General features: G+C 42.8%; 1 protein-coding gene across 2 annotated transcripts in view; it reads right to left on the bottom strand.

Moving 5' to 3' along the window:
* The window catches only part of SUZ12 (SUZ12, polycomb repressive complex 2 subunit), a 67,072-nt gene that overhangs the window by 24,686 nt on the left and 21,208 nt on the right, over nucleotides 1–21,178 (bottom strand). For both annotated transcript variants that reach the window (XM_025361624.1, XM_025361625.1), the window contains 4 exons: nucleotides 10,877–10,926; nucleotides 5,645–5,730; nucleotides 2,775–3,006; nucleotides 1,873–1,966 (listed from right to left, as the gene is read on the bottom strand). In XM_025361624.1, coding sequence (XP_025217409.1) covers nucleotides 1,873–1,966; nucleotides 2,775–3,006; nucleotides 5,645–5,730; nucleotides 10,877–10,926 — 462 coding nt within the window. The remainder of the gene's footprint in view (nucleotides 1–1,872; nucleotides 1,967–2,774; nucleotides 3,007–5,644; nucleotides 5,731–10,876; nucleotides 10,927–21,178) is intronic.

Here is a 21,178-nt window from a genome sequence, read left to right as displayed (position 1 = left end):
CAGAGCAAGCGTCCATCTCAAAATAAATAAATAATAAACAACAGGAGGAATGGCCTAGTTACCTTTCCTGGTTCTTTGTCCTATACCTGACAATAAACGGTTAACTACCAGCAAGCAGCCTGGTACAAGAAATGATGGCATAGGTTTCTTCCTCCAATCCTGAAAAACAAATGCTGGATTTGCTTCCTAGACATTCTTTCACTGGTGATATTTTCACTAAAATATTTCGTTTCCAAACAGAAACTGCATGAATTATTATAAGCCTGTTTCTTGCCATCCTGTACCAAATGCACAGAGGTACACAATGATTATACATGATTTTCTTTCTTTCTTTTTTCTTGAGACAGTCTTGCTGTGTCACCCAGGCTGGAGTGCAGTGGTGCGATCGATCTTGGCTCACTGTAATCTCTGCCTTGTGGGTTCAAGCGATTCTCCTGCTTCAGCCTCTGGAGTAGCTGGGATTATAGACACACACCACTGTGCCCGCTATTTTTTTATTTTTAGTAGAGACAGGGTTTCACCATCTTGGCCAGGCTGGTCTCGGACTCCTGACCGTGTGACCCACCCACCTCGGCCTCCCAAAGTGCTGGGATATCAGGCGTGAGCCACCGCACCTGGCCTTCTTTCTTTTTTTAAAAAAAATGGGGTCTCGCCTAGGCATGGTGGCTCACGCCTGTAATCCCAGCACTTTGGGAGGCCAAGGTAGACGGATCACGATGTCAGGAGACTGACACCATTCTAACACGGTGAAACCCCGTCTCTACTGAAAATACAAAAAATCAGCTGGGCGTGGTGGCACGGACCTGTAGTCCCAGCTACTTGGGAGGCTGAGGCAGGAGAATTGCCTAAACCCAGGGGGCAGAGGGGTTGCAATGGGCAAGAAAAAAAAAGATGGGATCTCACTTTGTCACTCAGGCTGGAGTACAGTGGCATGATCATAGCTCATTGCTGCCTTCAACTCCTGGGCTCAAACAATCCTCCCATCTTAGTCTCCTATGTAGCTGGACCTACAGGTGCATACCACCATGACCAGCTTCTCTTCCTTAATTTTTAATAAACACATAACCCCAAGATTTATGCAGGGCCCAGTCCATTTAAGACTCTTCTCAAATACTACCTCCTCCCAGAGGATATCTCTAAAAATAGTAACCATTTATTCTCCATTTTTCTTCACAACATTCATCACTAACTGACATTAGTTGATTTTTTGGGTGGTGGTCTGTTTCCTCAACTAAAAGTTAAGCTCCATAATGAAGACAGGGATTTTGTTGCCTTCTCAACATCTGGAACAGTGTCTGGCAAAGAGCAGACACTCAGAAAATATTTGCCAAATAAGTAAGCTTAACTGAGCTATCTATCCAAATAGTTCCTTAATGGTGTTTATTGTTGTCTATGAAATAGACAAAAATTCAGTGTTTGCAAATTTGTTTTTTCATCCATAAGAATAAAAAGAGGCCGGGCGCGGTGGCTCAAGCCTATAATCCCAGCACTTTGGGAGGCCAAGACGGGTGGATCACGAGGTCAGGAGATCGAGACCATCCTGGCTAACACGGTGAAACCCCGTCTCTACTAAGAAATACAAAAAACTAGCCGGGCAAGGTGGCGGGCGCCTGTAGTCCCAGCTACTCGGGAGGCTGAGGCAGGAGAATGGCGTGAACCCAGGAGGCGGAGCTTGCAGTGAGCTGAGATCCGGCCACTGCACTCCAGCCGGGGCAAGAGAGCGAGACTCCGTCTCAAAAAAAAAAAAAAAAAAAAAAAAAGAATAAAAAGAAATGAAAGCAATGAAATAATCACTATAAATAATTATATTCTGCGTCAGAATGAAAATATTTCCAGAACATTGTGGGAGCCTCACTTGTTCATCAACATTACCTGTTTTTATCAAATACTGTCATTTGTGCAACAAATGTCTTTTCCCCATCCTCACGATTTCGTTTTCTTCTGGCTGGAAGCTCTTCATTGACATCTAAATTTAACAAACATTTCTCATAAATCAAATATTAGAACAAAAATGTGTTATTTATGAGATATGGTGCCTTAAATAAAACATGCTACATTTATCCCAAATGAGGTACAAATTACACTAAAGTTGCAATAATACACAGACTATATGTTTTCCAATTTTGCATTTTTACTATATGTTTTTTTTTAACACAACATTAACCTCACATCTTTGCAAATGCTAATGTTTCTATTGAGAATTATCTTTGCTAGGCAAATTCCTTCTCACTCATGGTAACTCTCCAAAAACTTCAAACAATACTTCAAGAGTCAAAGACTATTTTTTCCAAGGTGGTTCTCTGCTGAACTTCACATATACCTGTATTATGCCACTTATCATTTTGCTACAATGATTTATTTCATGTCTATTTCCCTACACTAGGTTGTGAGACTCTGGAGGATAGGATTGAATGTTTTAATCATCTTCAATTAAATTAGATCATCCCCAGCACCTATGTGTTTGTTGAATGAATACCTCAAAGATGAATTCACAATTGTTGGAAGAATAGAGTGATGGGTAGGGGGATAAATATGCAACAAGTATAAAAAAAAGTTCATTGTTAAATCTAAGAGGTAAGTAGATAGGTGTTCACTATAAAACACTTCTCATTGTCCTTTATGTTTGAAAATTTGCACAACAAAATATTGAGATGGAAGTGAATTCACTGCTTGCTTTAAGACTCAGTACCATGACTATCATGAAGAAACACTGGTACAATCATTTTCAGTGACCATCTTAACCTCCAGTGATAAAATCTAGTAAAAAAAATTACCAATATTTTCATTGGTTTCTCCATTAATCATTCCATTAAACTCTCTTCTTCCTGGACGAGTCACTCTAAATAGCAACGAGTAAGACTTCACCATATGGCTGTTACTAGGTTCAAATTCATTACTGGAAACTGCAAGGGACGGGAAATTTCCAGGTTTTGTTTGATTGAGGTCAGGATTCAAAGGCACCTGCTTTTTACCTGTGGGAACTTGCCTTATTGGACAACTTACATCCTGCAAAGGTAAAGATTATTAAATTATATTTATTTGTATATAAGCAGTAAGATTTATAATAAAACTTCTAATCATAGCTATAGGAAACAATGGGAGATAGACCATGATCACCAACTGGAATGTTAAAATTCTAACCATAGTTCTGAAAATTGTGAAGCAAAAATAAAAATTTGAAATACTTATATTCCAAAATATTAAAGCAATTGACGTTTTCTCCAACATAATAAAATTATAATGACACAGTATATCTAATATTTAGCTAACAGTGATCTTAAACAGTTGTATATTAGAAATACAGAATTAAAAGCATGCTACATATCTCTGGTAAGGCTTTTTAACAACAACAAAAAAACCATGTCAAAATGTTAAACTCATGTACGTTTATCAAATCTCTTAAATATTCTATTTTAACATGACAATGACTAATAGGACCATTAGAAATAAAAAAATGACTAATAATCCCATGGTCAACGCTACATTATTAAACAGTAAATCCATATAGTTAAAATATGTTGTTTAACAGAAAGGATCATCATCCTTAAAGAAAGAAAAACAAAACTGGTTTTATTTACCAATGATCATATTCTGAGTAATATCCTGTTATTGTATGATTAGTTACACTGAAAATGCATACTAGAAAAACTGGAAGGATCAGAAGACCTTTATGACAGTATCTTACAGCAGCTACTTCTTTTAAAACAGACTACATACAGTCTAAAAAATTTTCTATTTTATAAGACTATAAAGTGAAAACTTTGAAATCTCACCCACCCCCAGGTCTTACACCCTGGAGATAACTAATACTAGCAGTTGGCTGTGTACATTCTTCCAGGAAAATGTTTACCCCGATACTTTTTTTGAACATAAGAATGACTGTATTTATATTCGTATCTTATTCTAAGTAATGTATCTTGGATTTTCATATCATCACTTGTTGTAATGTGTATGGAGGTTAGGTAGGAGTAAGGAGTTATATTTCCCTTTTTTTTTTTTGAGACAGAGTCTCAAAAAAAAAACAAAAAAAAAACAAAAAAAAAACAAACGCTGGAGTGCAGTGGTGCAAACTCGGCTCACTGCAAGCTCTGCCTCCAGGGTTCACCCCATTCTCCTGCCTCAGCCTCCCAAGTAGCTGGGACTACAGGTGCCCATCACCAAACCCAGCTAATTTTTTGTATTTTTAGTAGAGACTGGGTTTCACCATGTTAGCCACTCGATCTCCTGACCTCGTGATTCGCCCGCCTTGGCCTCCTGGATGCTGGGATTACAGGTGTGAGCCACCACACCTGGCAAGGAGTGACATTTCCTAACTTTACATATATATTTTTTTTCTTGAGACAGTTTCACTCTGTCACGCAGGCTGGAGCTCAGTGGTGCAATCATGGCTCACTGTAGCCTCGACTTGCTGGGCTCAAGCAATCCTCCCGAGTAGCTGGGACCACAGGCACACGCCATCATGCCTAGCTCATTTTTGTATTTTTGGTAGAGACAAGGTTTTGCCATGTTGCCCAGGATGCTTGAACTCCTGGGTTCAAGCAATCTGCCCACTTCTACCTCCCAAAGTGCTGGGATTATAGGTATGAGCTACGGCAACCGGCCTTTACATAAACTTTTAAAAATAAAGTTCCACTGCTGCCTCCGAGGCACCTTAGTCTACTCCCTCCCAATGTTTGAGGCCCTTATGGCCTATGGTCTTGGAAGAATATCAGTACTGGGACCCTGGACCCAGACCAGTTCCCACTCCTCTTGAAACACTCAGGGACTTGAGGCAACTAAAGGTAGATCTGTTGGCTTTGATCCATTGACCAGGAAACATCATAACACTTGTTTCTATGGTGAAATAACTTCACCTTATAAAAATTTGAAGCAATGTATTAATAAGCGAATGGCTAGTAACACTGACAACAAAATTTCTTTGCCTGAGAGCAGTGTTAAAAAGGATAATCTTGTGGGAAAAAACTCTCTCTTAGCCCTTATCTAAAATATCAATGGGTACAAATAGCTAAGAAATACGCTAAGAGACTGAAATGGTAGAAAGGCAACTAAATTTATGCCAAATGCTAAAACAGTTTCTCCATTTCCAGACTCCTATAGTGTTGGCCGGGCGCGGTGGCTCAAGCCTGTAATCCCAGCACTTTGGGAGGCCGAGACGGGCGGATCACTAGGTCAGGAGATCGAGACCATCCTCGCTAACACGGTGAAACCCCGTCTCTACTAAAAACAAACAAACAAACAAACAAACAAAAAACTAGCCAGGCGTGGTGGCGGGCGCCTGTAGTCCCAGTTACTCGGGAGGCTGAGGCGGAAGAATGGCATAAACCCGGGAGGCAGAGCTTGCAGTGAGCTGAGATCTGGCCACTGCACTCCAGCCTGGGCGACAGGGCGAGACTCCCTCAAAAAAAAAAAAAAAAAAAAAAGAGAAAGTGTTGTACAGACATTTATTAAAAGACTAGAAAAACTACACAGATATGCGAGTTGGCAAAAGAGGTTATCAGTTTTATAATTAGGCCATCAACATATTTCTTAAGCTTTCAAAATTTAAAACTCAGCTTTAAAATACAATATATATGCATAAAGATGTCCAATTAAGCAAATTATTCCATTTAATCTACCAATATCATTTTACTGACATTGACATTACCTTTCTTTTTTTGTGGCAAACTTTCACAAGCAGGACTTCCAGGGTAACAGAATTTTGTTCATTTTCTGAGTTTTGTGATGGCTTATCTAAATAGAAAATCAGCATTTTAAAATATATTCTAAAAATATATAAACACAGTACTCATTTTGTTATTAAGTCAGGGAATTTAAAACAGATTTCCCATAAGACTTCTCAAAAGTTCACTCATTCTTTTTTCCTCAAATCACTTCTAAACTTACAGCAAACTCCTTAAAAGCCTTTATATATAGTCTAAATAAACCGTTCACAAGACAAATATAGTTATTGTCCTATATGCTGTAATTTTTTTTCCGTTAGATATAGGTTTTGCTCTGTTACCCAAGGTACAGTGCAGTGGCACAATCACAGCTCACTGCAATCACAAGCTCCTGGGATCAAGTGATCCTTACACGTCAGCACGTTAGCCTCCTGAGTACCTGGGATTACAGGCGTGAGCCACCATGCCCAGGCTGTAAGTATAAAAAATATTCACTGGTAAGGCATAATGGCTCATGCCTGTAATCCCAACACTTTGGGAGGCCAAGGCAAGAATATCACTTGAGGCCAAGAGTTCAAGACTGGCCTGAGCAATACAGAGACCTCGTCTCTACAAAATGTCAAAAAATTAGCTGGGTGTGATGATGGGTGGCATGTGCCTGTAGTCCTAGCTACTTCAGAGGCTAGGTGGAAGGATCTCTTGAGCCAAGGAGTTCGAGGCTGCAGTGAGCTATGACCCTGTCACTGCCCTCTAGTCTGGGTGAAACAGTGAGATCCTGTCTCTAAAAAAAATCTATACATTTCTATGTTTATATATATATGTGTGTGTGTGTATATATATATATACACACACACACACACACATACACATATATTTCCTAATTCCTTTTTTCTTTTTGAGACAGACTCGCTGTCACCCAGGCTGGAGTGCAGTAGGGCGATCTTGGCTCACTGAAACCTCTGTCTCCCAGGTTAAAGTGATCCTCCCACCTCAGTCTCCTGAGCAGCTGGGACTACAGGTGCGCACCACCACATCCAGCTGATTTTTTTAATTTTTAGTACAGATGGGGTTTCACCATGTTGGCTAGGCTGGTCTTGAACTCCTGACCTCAAGTGATCCACCCGCCTTGGCCTCCCAAAGTGCTGGGATTAACAGGTGTGAGCCACCACATCTGGCCATATTTACTGAATATTTCTCATTTGAAGATTTAATATCTTTGTTTGTTTTTCAGACAAGGGTCTGGTTATGTTGCCCCGTATGGTCTCAAACTTCTGGGCTCAAGTGATCCTCCCATTTTAGCCTCCTAAGTAGCTGAGACTACAAGCACATGGAACTGGGCCGGCTTGAAGATTGAACATTTATGATAATACACTGCTAGTCAAATGTAATTTTGACAAATACAGTTAAAGCTTCTTGGCAGAAAGCATAAATGAAACTAGTTGCAGGAGGGCCGGGTGTGGTGGCTCACACCTGTAATCCCAGGTGGCCGAGGTGGGCGAATCACTTAAGGCCAGGAGTTTGAGACCAGACTGGCCAACATGTTGAAATGAAATCCTGTCTCTATTAAACATATAAAAATTAGGGGCCGGGTTCGGTGGCTCATGCCTATTGTAATCCTAGCACTTTGGGAGGCCGAGGCGTGCAAATCACCTGAGGTTGGGAGTTCGAGATCAGCCTGACCAACATGGAGAAACCCCATCTCTACTAAAAATACAAAAAATTAGCCAGGCATGGTGGTGCATGCCTGTAATACCAGCTACTCTGGAGACTGAGGCAAGAGAATTTTTTTTTTTTTTTTTTTTTTGAGATGGAGTCTCGCTCTGTTGCCCAGGCTGGAGTGCAGTGGCGCAATCTGGGCTCACTGCAAGCTCTGCCTCCCGGGTTCACGCCATTCTCCTGCCTCAGCCTCTCAAGTAGCTGGGACTACAGGCGTCCGCCACCACACCTGGCTGATTTCTTTTTGTATTTTTAGTAGAGACGAAGTTTCACCGTGTTAGCCAGGATGGTCTCGATCTCCTGACCTCGTGATCCGCCCGTCTCGGCCTCCCAAAGTGCTGGGATTACAGGCATGAGCCACCGCGCCTGGCCGAGGCAAGAGAATTGCTTGAACTGGGAGGTGGAGGTTGTGGTGAGCTGAGATCGTGCCACTGCACTCCAGCCTGGGCAACAAAAGCGAAACTTTGTCTCAGAAAAAAAAAAAAAAATTAGCTAGTTTGGTGGCACCCGCCTATAATCCCAGATACTTGGGAGGCTGAGGCATGAGAATCACTTGAACCTGGAGGCAGAGGCTGCAGTGATCTGAGATCAAACCACTGCACTCCAGCCTGAGTGACAGAGGAATTATTTTCTGGAAACAGAGATATTGACACAGTTCACTATCTTATTTACATCAATATCAAGAAAAATAAAAACAAAGTAAAACTGAGCAATCTTTGAACTTTATATATTTTGTCATGTAGATAGGAAAAAAGCTTAATCTGACTACTTTCCAAAAATTTCAGTGATGGGTAAACTATGTGTTCTACACAGGTCCCTGAGAACAAAGGGCTGATGAATGTATAAAATTAAATTAAAATTATAAGCTTCTGAAGAATTAAAGTCTAGACATGTCAGAAGCACCACAGAAAACAAAATACGATGACTAGAAATAAGGACTACAAGCACACCATTACAAATAATTGAAGGAAATCAAAAACAGTAATGCTACCCAGGTTACTTCTATATAAAAAATAGACCAGATCTAAGGTAAAAACTAGAAATTACATTAGCTGCTAATACAAATATGAGATTTCAAATTTCTTACACAAAAACCCTAAGGTCAGTCTCAGTGGCTCACACCCATAATCCCAGCACTTTGGGAGACTGAGGTGAGAGAATCACTTGAGCCCAGGAGTTTGAGACCAGCCTGAGAAATGTAGTGAGATTCCATCTTAACAAAAAAAATTTTTTAAATTAGCCAGGCATGGTAGGGACGCTTGTAGTTCTAGCTGCTCAGGAGGCTGAGGCAGGAGGATCACTTGAGCCCAGGAGTTGATCACACCACTGCACTCCAGCCTGGGTGACATGAGCAAAACCCTGTTTCAAAAAAAAAACCACAAAACCCAGAGTGTCATTTTAAAATGGTTATATAAGAGCAGTCTGACAATTGGCAAGGTTGTCTTTTGTCTTTTTCAGATAGGGTCTCACTCTGTCAGTCAGACTGGAGTACAGTGGTGTGATCTTGGCTCACTGCAGCCTCAACCTCCAAGATTCAAACAATCCTCCCACCTCAGCCCCCTGAGTAGCTGAGACTACAGAACAGCTAGGACTATAGGCATGTGCCACTGTGCCCAGTTAATCTTTTTTTTACTTCTTATAGATAGGTTCTCCCTGTGTTGCCCAGGCAAGCCTCAAGCAATTCTTCTATCTCAGCCTCCCAAGGTGTTGACATTATAGCTGTGAGCCACCATGCCCAGCCTAATATTTGGGACTTTTTGGAGACAGGGTCTCACTCTGTTGCCCAGCCTGGAGCAGAGTTGTGCAATCATAGCTCACTGTAACGTTGAATTCCTGAGCTTACGCAACCCTGCCACCTTGGACTTCCAAGTACCTAGAACTACAGGACATACCACTATACCTGGCTAATTTTTGTACAAGATGGGGTCTGTGTTGCCCAGGCTGGTCTTGAACTCCTGGCCTCAAGTCATCTTCCCGCCTCAGCCTCCCAAAATGCTGAGATTACAGACATGAGTCACCATGTCAGGCCTCATTTTCAATCTTTGTTTCTTACTAAACAATACCAAGATAACCAAACTGGCATGTTTCTAATAATGGTTTTATTCCACTGCATAATAAAAAAAAGATATACAGTATACACAGACTTATGATGGACAAGCTGATAAGTATTTTTCCCTTTTTTTCTTTTTTTTTTCTGGAGATACAGTCTGGCTCTGTCACCCCGGCTGGAGTACAGTGACGCAATCTCGGCTCACTGCAACCTCCGACTCCCGAGTTCAAGCGATTCTTCTGCCTAAGTCTCCCAAGTAGCTGGGACTACAGGCACCCACCACCAGACCCAGCTAATTTTTGTATTTTTAGTAGAGACGGGGTTTCACCATATTGGCCAGGCTGGTCTTGAACTCCTGACCTCATGATACACCCACCTCAGCCTCCCAAAATGCTGGGATTACAGGCGTGAGCCACCGCACCCGGCCGTATATTTCTATTTTTAAAACAACTCTAGACCGGGCGCGGTGGCTCACGCCTGTAATCCCAGCACTTTGGGAGGCCGAGGCAGGCAGATCACGAGGTCAGGAAATCGAGACCATCCTGACTAACACGGTGAAACCCCGTCTCTACTAAAAATACAAAAAATTAGCCGGGAGTGGTGGCGGGTGCCTGTAGTCCCAGCTACTCGAGAGGCTGAGGCAGGAGAATGGTGTGAACCCGGGAGGCGGAGCTTGCAGTGAGTCGAGACGGCGCCACTGCACTCCAGTCTGGGCGACAGAGCAAGACTCTGTCTCAAAAACACAAACAAAACAAAACAAAACAAAAAACTCTAATTCTTTCCAGCATGCTTTGAGCTTTTACTGGAGTAATATACTATGTAATTTCTTTTGCATAATATCTAAAATATTAATATATGCCATTGGTAATAGAGGTTATTTCAGTTGTTTTACTGTCTTTTTAAAACATGATGCAATATCATTAATTCAAAATATGCATAAAAGGTTCTACTGAGGAGATTCTTTACCTATTGAAGTTCTAAGACAATTTGTTAAAATCATCATTAGCCAGGCGTGGTGGCTCGCACCCCTTGGGAGGCCAAGGCAGGTGGATCACGAGGTCAGGAGTTCAAGACCAGCCTGGCCAGCACGGTGAGACCCTGTCTCTACTAAAAATACAAAAAATTAGCCGGGCATGGGGCGTGTGCCTGTAATCCCAGCTACTTGGGAGGCTGAGGCAGGAGAATCACTTGAACCCAGGAGGCGGAGGCTGCAGTGAGCCGAGATCACACCATTGCACTCCAGCCTGGGCAACAGAGTAAGACTCTGTCCCTCCCGGAAAAAAAAATTTCATCATTAGCCTTTATAACTTAAAGCTCAAAAACATCAGAATCAACATTTTTTTTCCATTAAACATAATTTTATAAATTTACACTCAGAAGCCCCACTTTTTTTACATTCACAAAGGTATCTTGCTATTAAAATGCCACTTATTTACTTTTAAGTACATACCATTTTTGTGGAAGAAACCAGTAAATGTAAGCTGCAAATGAGCTGACAAGCTAAAAAAAAAAAAAAAAAAAAAAAAAAAGGAAAATATTTTATCATTTTAATGCTCTGTAGTAAAATAACCTAGACTTATTAAAATATAACATTGAAATCAAAGTTACTTCAGCTCATTTATAAATATTTGTACTCAATTGTTATTCAGGCCCATGACTCTATGCTTTCCCTGAAATATGACATCCAAAAGTGTGTCTATACACCTAACAAAACATAAGCATCAAAAAACCGCTCACAACTCACAAAAAATAAAACCACAAAAACACCAGAGCAAGGCAGAAAAAATCAGACCACCAAGTTAGAGGCCAGGTAATTTACTGTGTTTTAGTGTTCTACCTATAAAACGACAGCAGGTATGCCTTCCCACCTTTAAAAAAGGAATTTTGGAAGGTTTTTGGAATTCTTTTTGTTTTGTTTTAATGACGTTTTAATCAATGACTTCATCAAAAGGAAATTCTGAAAAGGGTAGCTAAATCCACACAAAAAAATTTGAATATTCTGAAGCTATGGAAATTCAACCTTCCCAATAAAAATGATATAGAACCATTACTTTACACTTCAAATAGCAATGAAATACACAATTACAAATCTGATATAGATGTATAATTTACTGTTTCAATATATCATTTTCACTGTTAGTTTTAGAAGCTATGGAAAAGTAAAAGAAAGCATGAACTAGAACTAGTGCTCCTTCTATTTCACAAATATTAACAACAGAAAAAACTATAAGGATGGGACAAAATAAACAAAAGCATCAATAAGCTTTTGAAGTACTTTTAAACTGCAAAACAGAATACAGTTGTTGATCAGGAGACATTCATAAGTTTCCTGAGCATAGTTTCCATAGTGTGACTTGTATAGACACCAGATTATGGAGGGCTATACAGAACAGATGGTGGGGAAATGAAAGCAGTACTGATCCCTTATTTAAGGCATTTACTAATGGGCACTAAAGACTAGTAAAGAGCATATGTGTGTGTGTGTGTGTGTGTATATATATATATGTATTTTTTAAATGATGGTGACAATCTAGGCATTTTTGTAATCACATGGGAACAGTTACAGAAAGACACTGCAGCAAGAGAGTACTAAGGAGCAAGTAATGACTGGAAATAAGGACATATTATGAAGAGGTTAGCCTTGTAAATTTGACCAGGACTTCTCTTTCTTTTTTTTGAGATGAAGTTTCCCTCTTCTCGCTCAGGTTGGAGTGCAATGGCGCAATCTCAGCTCACTGCAACCTCCGCCTCACGAGTTCAAGCGATTCTCCTGCCTCAGCCTCCCAAGTAGCTGGGATTACAGGCGTGAGCTACTGAGCCCGGCTGGACTCCCCTTTTTCTAAGATAGAGAAATAAGAGGCAAATAGTAAGACATTTCCATGGAAGATGGGTGCTATCTCCATCTACTTAGTGAAATAGGCCATGAAACGGTCTGCTAAAAAAACTACAGGGTGGGCTGGGCACAGTGGCTCACGTCTGTAATCCCGGCACTCTGGGAGGCCGAGGCAGGGGATTACCAGCTCAGGAGTTCAAGGCCAGCCTGGCCAGTATGGTGAAACCCCGTCTCTACTAAAAATACAAAAATTAGCTGGGCGTGGTGGCACGTGGCTGTAGTCTCAACTACTCGGGAGGCTGAGGCAGGAGAATCGCTTGAACCTGGGAGGCAGAGATTACAGTGACCCGAGACTGCGCCATTGCACTCCAGCTTGGGCGACAGGGGGAGACTCCGTCTCAAAAACAAAACAAAACAAAACAAACAAACAAAAAAACCAAAAAAACCCTACAGAGTTGGGGTTTTAAAGGGCATTTCTAGAACAGTAGTACAGAAAGTATGCTGAGGGCCTGGTGCAGTGGCTCACAATTGTAATCCCAGCATTTTGGGAGGCCAAGGCAAGAGGATCACGAGGTCAGAAGATCAAGACCATCCTGGCTAACACGGTGAAACCCAATCTCTACTAAAAATAGAAATATTAGCAGGCATGGTGGCATGCGCCCGTAATCCCAGCTACTCGGGAGGCTGAGACAGGAGAATCACTTGAGCTCAGGAGGCAGAGGTTGCAGTGAGCCGAGACTGCATCACTGCACTCCAGCCTGGGCAACAGAGCAAGACTCCATCTCAAAAAAAACCCAAAAACAAAAAACACAAACAAACAAAAACAAAAAAAAGTATGCTATCAGTAGAGGACAAAATTATTATGGAAGAGTAGAACTATAAGGGTCCAAGCAGAGTTAGAAAGCACAGGGCTGGCGCCTATGGCCATACCACCCTGAACGTGCTGAATCTCGGAAGCTAAGCAGGGTTGGGCCTGGCTGGTACTTGGATGGGAGAAAGCAAAAATATGAAGTTTTAGAACAGCCGGGCGCGGTGGCTCATGCCTATAATCCTAGCACTTTGGGAGGCCGAGGTGGGTGTATCATGAGATCAGGAGTTCAAGACCAGCTTGGCCAAGATGGTGAAACCCCGTCTCTACTAAAAATACAAAAAAAAATTAGCCGGGTGCAGTGGCAGGAGCCTGTAATCCCAGCTACTCAGGAGGCTGAGGCAGGAGAATCGACTGAACTTGGAGGGTGGAGGTAGCAGTGAGCCCAGGTCGCGCCACCGCACTCCAGCCTGGGCAACAGAACGAGACTCCGTCTCAAAAAAAAAAAAACAAAAAAAAACTAAGAACCACCACCCCAACTTAAGTATCAGCCAGGCATGGTGACTCATGCCTGTAATCCTAGTACGTTGGGAGATGAGGCGGGTGGATCACGAGGTCAGGAGATCAAGACCATCCTAGCCAACACGGTGAAACCCCACCTGTACTAAAAATACAAAATTAGTGTAGTCCCAGGTACTTGGGAGGCTGAGGCAGGAGAATCATTTGAACCCAGGAGGTGAGGGTTGCAGTGAGCCGACATTGCGCCACTGCACTCCAGCCTGGGCAACACAGCGAGACTCTGTCTCAAAAAAAAAAAAAAAAAATTTGTATACAATGGGAGTCTTAAAAACCTATTCTGTATAAACAATTCATATATTATAAACATTTTTACATGAATCAGGTAATTTCTACATGCCATTTTACTAAAAAGACAGCATTATCCTAGAAAAAGTTCCATAAATACTACCTTACTAGAGCAGAATTAGCTAAAAGCCAAAACATAAGTGAAAGAGGAACTACAATTCTCACATTAGAAGATAATCCATTAGTCACAACAAATCTATCCTACTCTTCATTGCGTCAATTAAACCTACATACTAAGACCAGATTAACTTTCTTAAGAATCTTTTTTTTTTTTAATCTATCATTCCTTTCTGCACATCTACTGAGACCCCAAATACCAAATCTTTGGTCTAACTGCTGAAATGGTTCCCATTTCTTGTTCTATGAAAGCCTTACATATAAAGATAGAATAGAATTTATAAGAGTCAGAAAATCCAAGTTTGAATTCTGGTGCCACTTATTCGCTGTGGTCTGTTATCTATAAAATGAGGATATTTTCTCTCACAGGCTTCAGATTTTATTTTTGCTTTCAGACAGGGTCTCACTGTGTCACCCAGACTGGTGTGCAGTGGCACAATCTAGGCTCACTGCAACCTCCAACTTCCAGGCTCAAACGATCCTCCCACCTCAGTCTCCAAGAGTAGCTGGGACTACAGGCATGCATCATCACGCCTGGCTAATTTTTGCATGTTTGTGGAGTCAGGGTTATGCATATTGCCCAGGCTGGTCTCAAACTCCTGAGATCAATAGATCCACCTGCCTCAGCCTCCCGAAGTGCTGAGATTACAAGTGTGAGTCACTGCGCGCCTGGCCTAAGGTTTTTTTTTTTTTAAGGTTTTAATTCAATCAATTTTTTTTTCTTTTAGAGACAGGGTCTCACTATGTTGCCCAGGCTGGTAATGAACTCCTGGGCACAAGTGATCATCCCACCTCAGCCTCCCAAAGTGCTGCGATTATAGGCATGAGCCACTGTGCCCAGTCAGGCTTGCACAAAGTAATAAAGTAACCAGCAAAATACTCTCTCCCTCTTCTACAAAGACCCTAAACCCAACCAATCAAGAGCTAAATGACCACTTTATCCCTTTACAAGCACTCCTATTTACCACTTTTTAGTCACTATTTTTCCATACACATCTTTTTATTAGTGTCCCTAGCATCTAGCAGTGTCTTACAGAAAGTCACCCAACAAATTTTTTTTCATAAGATAATGTCCTAGAGTAATACATATTTAAAGGTCTGGAATCAAGGCCCATTACATTGCAGTACTATTAGTATTATTTACATTATTTTTCTGAGAAGTCTGAGGGTAAGCTCCAACTATGAAATACCAGAAAGATCTTACATTTATTTACCCCAGAGTATATTTTAAATCAGTGTTACTCAAAATGTGGTCTACAAACTGAGGTCACTAGGAAAAATGTTACCATTCTACAACAACTCAAGAAATTGAGAATAATACTAAAAACACACTGAAAATTAAAAACAAATAAACAAAATGATCTTTCACCACAGATGATTTGAGACAGTTTTAAATGGTACATTATACCTTAAAAAGGATAGCATGTATAACCAGCTTTTTTTGTTTTGTTTTTCGTTTGAGACGGAGTCTCACTGTCACACAGACTGGAGTGCAATGGCGTGATCTCAGCTCACCGCAACCTCCGCCACCTAGGTTCAAGCAACTCTCCTGCCTCAGTTTCTGAGTAGCTGGGATTACAGGTGCCCGCCACCATGCTGGGTTAATTTTCCTATTTTTAGTAGAGATGAGGTTTCACTACGTCGGCCAGGCTGGTCTGGAACTACTGACCCGCCTCGGCGTCCCAGTGCTAGGATTACAGGTATTAGTACTGTGCCCAGCCAACCAGCCATTATTATACTAGTGTTTCTTTGTGAGAAAGTTTTTTTTTTTTTTTTTTTTTGAGACGAAGTCTCGTTCCGTCACCCAGGCTGGAGTTCAATGGCGTGATCTCGGCTTACTGCAACTTCTGCTTCCGGGGTTCAAGCCATTCTCCTGTCTCAGCCTCCTGAATAGCTGGGACTCAGGCACACGTTGCCACGCCCAGTTAATTTTTTGTGTTTTTTAGAGGAGAGGTTTCATTGTATTGCCCAGGTTGGTCTCAACCTCCTGAGCTCCGGCAATCTGCCTGCCTTGGCTTCCCAACGTACCAGGATTACAGGCGTGAGCCACCACGTCCAGACTTTTGAGAAATAATTCTAAATTTCAATTAACCAATTTTAAAAGGCAGCTTTGGGGCCGGGCATGGTTTGTAATCCCAGCACTTTGGGAAGGAGATGGGGAGATCACTTGAGGTCAGGAGTTGGAGACCAACCTGGCCAACATGATGAAACCTCGTCTCTACTATAAAATACAAAAAATTAGCCGGGCATGGTGACACCCACGTGTAATCCCAGTTACTCAGGAGGCTGAGGCAGGAGAATAGCTTGAACCTGGGAGGTGGAGGCTGCAGTGAGCCAAGATCACGCCACTGCACTCTAGCCTGAGTGACAAGAGCAAGTCTCAAAAATAAATAAATAAATAAATAAATAAATAAATAAATAAATAAATGTAACATTGGGAATGTGACTTGCTATGCATGACTTCCCCTTCCCCACCTAAAAGGAAACACTCTGGCTGGGCGCAGTGGCTCACGCCTGTAATCCCAGCACTTTGGGGAGGCTGAGGCAGGCAAATCACGAGGTCAGGAGTTCGAGACCCATCTGACCAACATGGTGAAACCCTGTCTCTCCTAAAAACACAAAAATTAGCCGGGCATGGAGGCGGGCACCTGTAATCCCAGCTACTCAGGAGGTTGAGGCAGGAGAATCGCTTGAACCCGGGAGTCGGAGGTTGCAGTGAGCTGAGATTGCATCACTGCACGCCAGCTTGGGCAACAGAGTGAGACTCCGTCTCAAATAAAAAATTAAACACTCTGATATGTACCTAGAATAAAGTGTACCAATGATTCCTTCCATAGGTGGTTTCTTTCAAGGAAAAGGGCAAAGTTTTCTCTCTCCCTTTTTTTTTTTTTTTGAGACGGAGTCTCGCTATGTCGCCCAGGCTAGAGTGCAGTGGCGCAATCTCGGCTCACTGCAAGCTCTGCCTCCTGGGTTCACGCCATTCTCCTGCCTCAGCCTCCAAGTAGCTGGGACTACAGGCGCCCGCCACCACGCCCAGCTAGTTTTTTGTATTTTTAGTAGAGACAGGGTTTCACCATGTTAGCCAGGATGGTCTCGATCTCCTGACCTCGTGATCCACCCGCCTCGGCCTCCCAAAGTGCTGGGATTACAGGCTTGAGCCACTGCGCCCGGCCTCCCCTCTCTTGTGGCTACTTTGTCCACATCTTAATTGGTTAGGCTGGACCAGATGAACGGGAGGAAAAGAAACATGTAAGATTGGTCAGGATTATTTGGTTTTAGGTCACAAAAAATCTAGTTTAGATGACCAGAATAAGATATAAGAAACTGGCCGGGCGCGGTGGCTCAAGCCTGTAATCCCAGCACTTTGGGAGGCCGAGGCGGGTGGATCACGAGGTCAGGAGATCGAGACTATCCTGGCTAACATGGTGAAACCCCGTCTCTACTAAAAATACAAAAAAAATTAGCCGGGCACGGTGGCGGGCGCCTGTAGTCCCAGCTACTTGGGAGGCTGAGGCGGGAGAATGGCGTGAACCCGGGAGGCGGAGCTTGCAGTGAGCCGAGATCACGCCACTGCACTCCAGCCTGGGAGACACAGTGAGACTCCGTCTCAAAAAAAAAAAAAAATATATATATATATGTAAGAAACTTAGTTCATCGATGTGATGTGTTCCCTCTATCATCTCAGGAAGACACATGATAACAAGAAATCAGGTAGAGAAATTGAAATTTTGAGATGCAAATTTCAGCATTCCAAGCACAAACATCTGACAGTCCTGATACAGTCTACAGAAAATGATGCTAAGCTAATTCATAAGACACTGACACTTTGAAATCTAATTCAAGGAAGAGCCTCCCATTTTAAGAACAGCCAGATTCCACAGAGGAACTAGTTTTTATAACAAGAGGAGACCAAGATTAGGGCCTCTAATTTATATATGTGAATCTGCAAGCGGCAGGTATAAGGCTTCATTTTAAGGGCAGTATTACCTCAAAACAGGACAAGTCTGATAATCTACTTGGTTTCTATAGCTAGATGTTAGCTATTCAACTTTTGTTATATACATTTTATCCTATGATATGTAAAGCTGAGAAACTCGTGTCTACATCGTCTAATATTCTGAAACCCAGGATCTCAAAATATAGGGGGTTAGAAGCACTTTGTAATGAGAAGATAAAAGGTGAATGGTGGATGATGTGTATCTATCAATCATAAATGGATCACTCTGCAGAAGTACTGTGAAGAAAACAAAGGAATTACTACAAAACCAAAAATTATACAAGGAATATTTTTAAAATTTGTTCTTGAATATTCAAATTTTTAAGAATCAGATATGCTCAAGTGGCAACTGATGAGGCACCTTTAAGAGTAAGTATGCAAAAAGAAATGTGTATAGCCCAGGTTCTGAAAAAAGAACAAAAACTCAAGACTGAAAAGACGACAATTTCAAAACAACTTCAAAGCTTACAATCAAGGCAAAGTGCATTAAAAAAAAAGAAAGGGAAAACATCAGATCTTATCAATGGTGGGAAAGACACACAACCAACCTAAGAGGTAGTCTACGGAGTTTATTTATTTATTTTGAGATGGAGTCTCACTTTGTAGCCCAGGCTGGAGTGCAGTGGAGCAATATCTGCTCACTGCAACCTCCGCCTGCTGAGTTCAAGCAATTCTTCTGCATCAGTCTCCCAAGTAGACGAAATTACAGGGGCACACCGCCATGCCCGGCTATTTATTTATTTATTTATTTATTTTTGAGACAGAGTTTCACTCTGTAGCCAGGCTGGAGTGTAGCAGTTTAATCTCGGCTCACTGCAACCTCTGCCTCCCAGGTTCAAGCAATTCTCCTGCCTCAGCCTCCCAAGTAGCTAGGAATATAAGCACATGCCACCACGCCCAGCTAATTTTTGTATTTTAGTAGAGACGGGGTTTCACCATGTTGGCCAGGATAGTCTCGAACTCTTGACCTCATGATCTGCCCACTGCGACCTCCCAAAATGCTGGGATTACAGGCGTGAGCCACCGCTCCTGGCCTAATTTTTTGTATTTTTAGTAGCGATGGGGTTTCACCACATTGGTCAAGCTGGTCTCGAACTCCTGACCTCAAGTGAACCGCCTGCCTCGACTTCCCAAAGTGCTGGGACATAGGCGTGAGTCACCACGCCTGGCCAACCTAAAGATTTTAAAATGCGGCTAAATGTACAAAATAGAAGGGTAGGAAAAAATCATTAATATGATAGTTCTCTTTAAAATAATTTAATAGGTCCGATGCAGTGGCTCACGCCTGTAATCCCAACACTTTAAGAGGACAAAGTGGGCAGATCACTTGAACTCAGTAGTTCGAGGTCATGCTGGGCCATATGCTGAAACCTCATCTCTACAAAAGTACTGTGAGTACACATAAGGTGAGCCAGGGCCAGGTGCAGTGGCTCACGCCTGTAATCCCAGCACTTTGGGAGGCTGAGGCCGGTGAATAACTTGAGGTCAAGAGTTCGAGACCAGCCTGGCCAACATGGTGAAATGCCATCTCCACTAAAAATACAAAAACTGGCTGGGGGCAGTGGCTCATGGCTGTAATCTCAGCATTTTGGGAGGCAGAGGCGAGCAGATGACCTGAGGTCAGGAGTTCAAGACCAGCCTGCCCTACCAGGTGAAACCCCGTCTCTACTAAAAATGCAAAAACAGGCCGGGCGCGGTGGCTCAAGCCTGTAATCCCAGCACTTTGGGAGGCCGAGACGGGCGGATCACGAGGTCAGGAGATCGAGACCATCCTGGCTAACATGGTGAAACCCCGTCTCTACTAAAAAATACAAAAAACTAGCCGGGCGCGGTGGCGGGCGCCTGTAGTCCCAGCTACTCGGAAGGCTGAGGCAGGAGAATGGCGTGAACCCGGGAGGCGGAGCTTGCAGTGAGCAGAGATCCGGCCACTGCACTCCAGCCTGGGCGGCAGAGCGAGACTCCGTCTCAAAAAAAAAAAATAAAATAAAATAAAATAAAAAAAAAAAAATAAAAATGCAAAAACATTAGGTGGGCGTGGTGGCGGGCGCCTGTAATCCTGGCTACTCGGGAGGCTGAGGCAGGAGAATCACTTGAACCTGGGAGGCGGAAGTTGCAGGGAGCCAAGATCATGCCACTATACTCCAGCCTGGGCAAGAAGAGAGAAACTCTGTATCCAAAAAAAAAAAAAAAAAAGAATTTAAAAATTACGCGGGGGGCCAGGTGCGGTGGCTCAAGCCTGTAATCCCAGCACTTTGGGAGGCCGAGATGGGCGGATCACGAGGTCAGGAGATCGAGACCATCCTGGCTAACATGGTGAAACCCTGTCTCTATGAAAAAATACAAAAAGCTAGCTGGGCGAGGTGGCGGGCGCCTGTAGTCCCAGCTACTCGGGAGGCTGAGGTAGGAGAATGGCGTGAACCCGGGAGGCGGAACTTGCAATGAGCTGAGATCCAGCCACTGCACTCCAGCCCAGGCGACACAGCGAGATTCCGTCTCAAAAAAAAAAAAAAAAAAAAACAAAAAACTTATGCGGGTATAGGGCCACATGCCTGTAATCCCAGCTACTCAGGAGGCTGAGGCAGGAGAATTACATGAATTTAGGAGGTGGAGTTGCAGTGAGCAGAGATTACACCACTGCACTCCAGCCTGGGCGACAAAGCAAGACTCCATCTCGAAGAAAAAAAAAAAAAACAACGTAGCCATAGCCAGGTAGTCCCAGCTAATCAAGAGGCTGAGGCGAGAGGATCTCTTCGTCCCAGGAGGTTGAGACTGCAGTGAGCCATAATCATGCCACTGCACTCCAGCCTGGGCAATAGAGCAAGACTTTATCTCAAAAATAATAATGATAATAATGATAGTAATAAAAATTAGACCAGGCACGGTGGCACAGGTCTGTAATCCCAGAACTTTGGGAGGCTGAGGTGGGTAGATCACTTGAGGTCAGGAATTCAAGACCAGACTGGCTAACATAGTAAAACCCAGTCTCTACTAAAAATACAAACATTAGCTGGGCGTGGTGGCACACATCTGTAATCCCAGCTACCTGGGAGGCTGAGGCATGAGAATCCCTTGAACCTGGGAGGCAGAGGTTGCGGTGATCCGAGATGGCGACATTCCTGGGCCATAGACTGAG

This window comes from Theropithecus gelada, chromosome 16, assembly GCF_003255815.1.
Source record: "Theropithecus gelada isolate Dixy chromosome 16, Tgel_1.0, whole genome shotgun sequence".
NCBI lineage: Eukaryota > Metazoa > Chordata > Mammalia > Primates > Cercopithecidae > Theropithecus > Theropithecus gelada.
The sequence above is the reverse complement of the archived record's forward strand: the minus strand, read 5'-3'. Positions and strand labels throughout refer to the sequence as shown.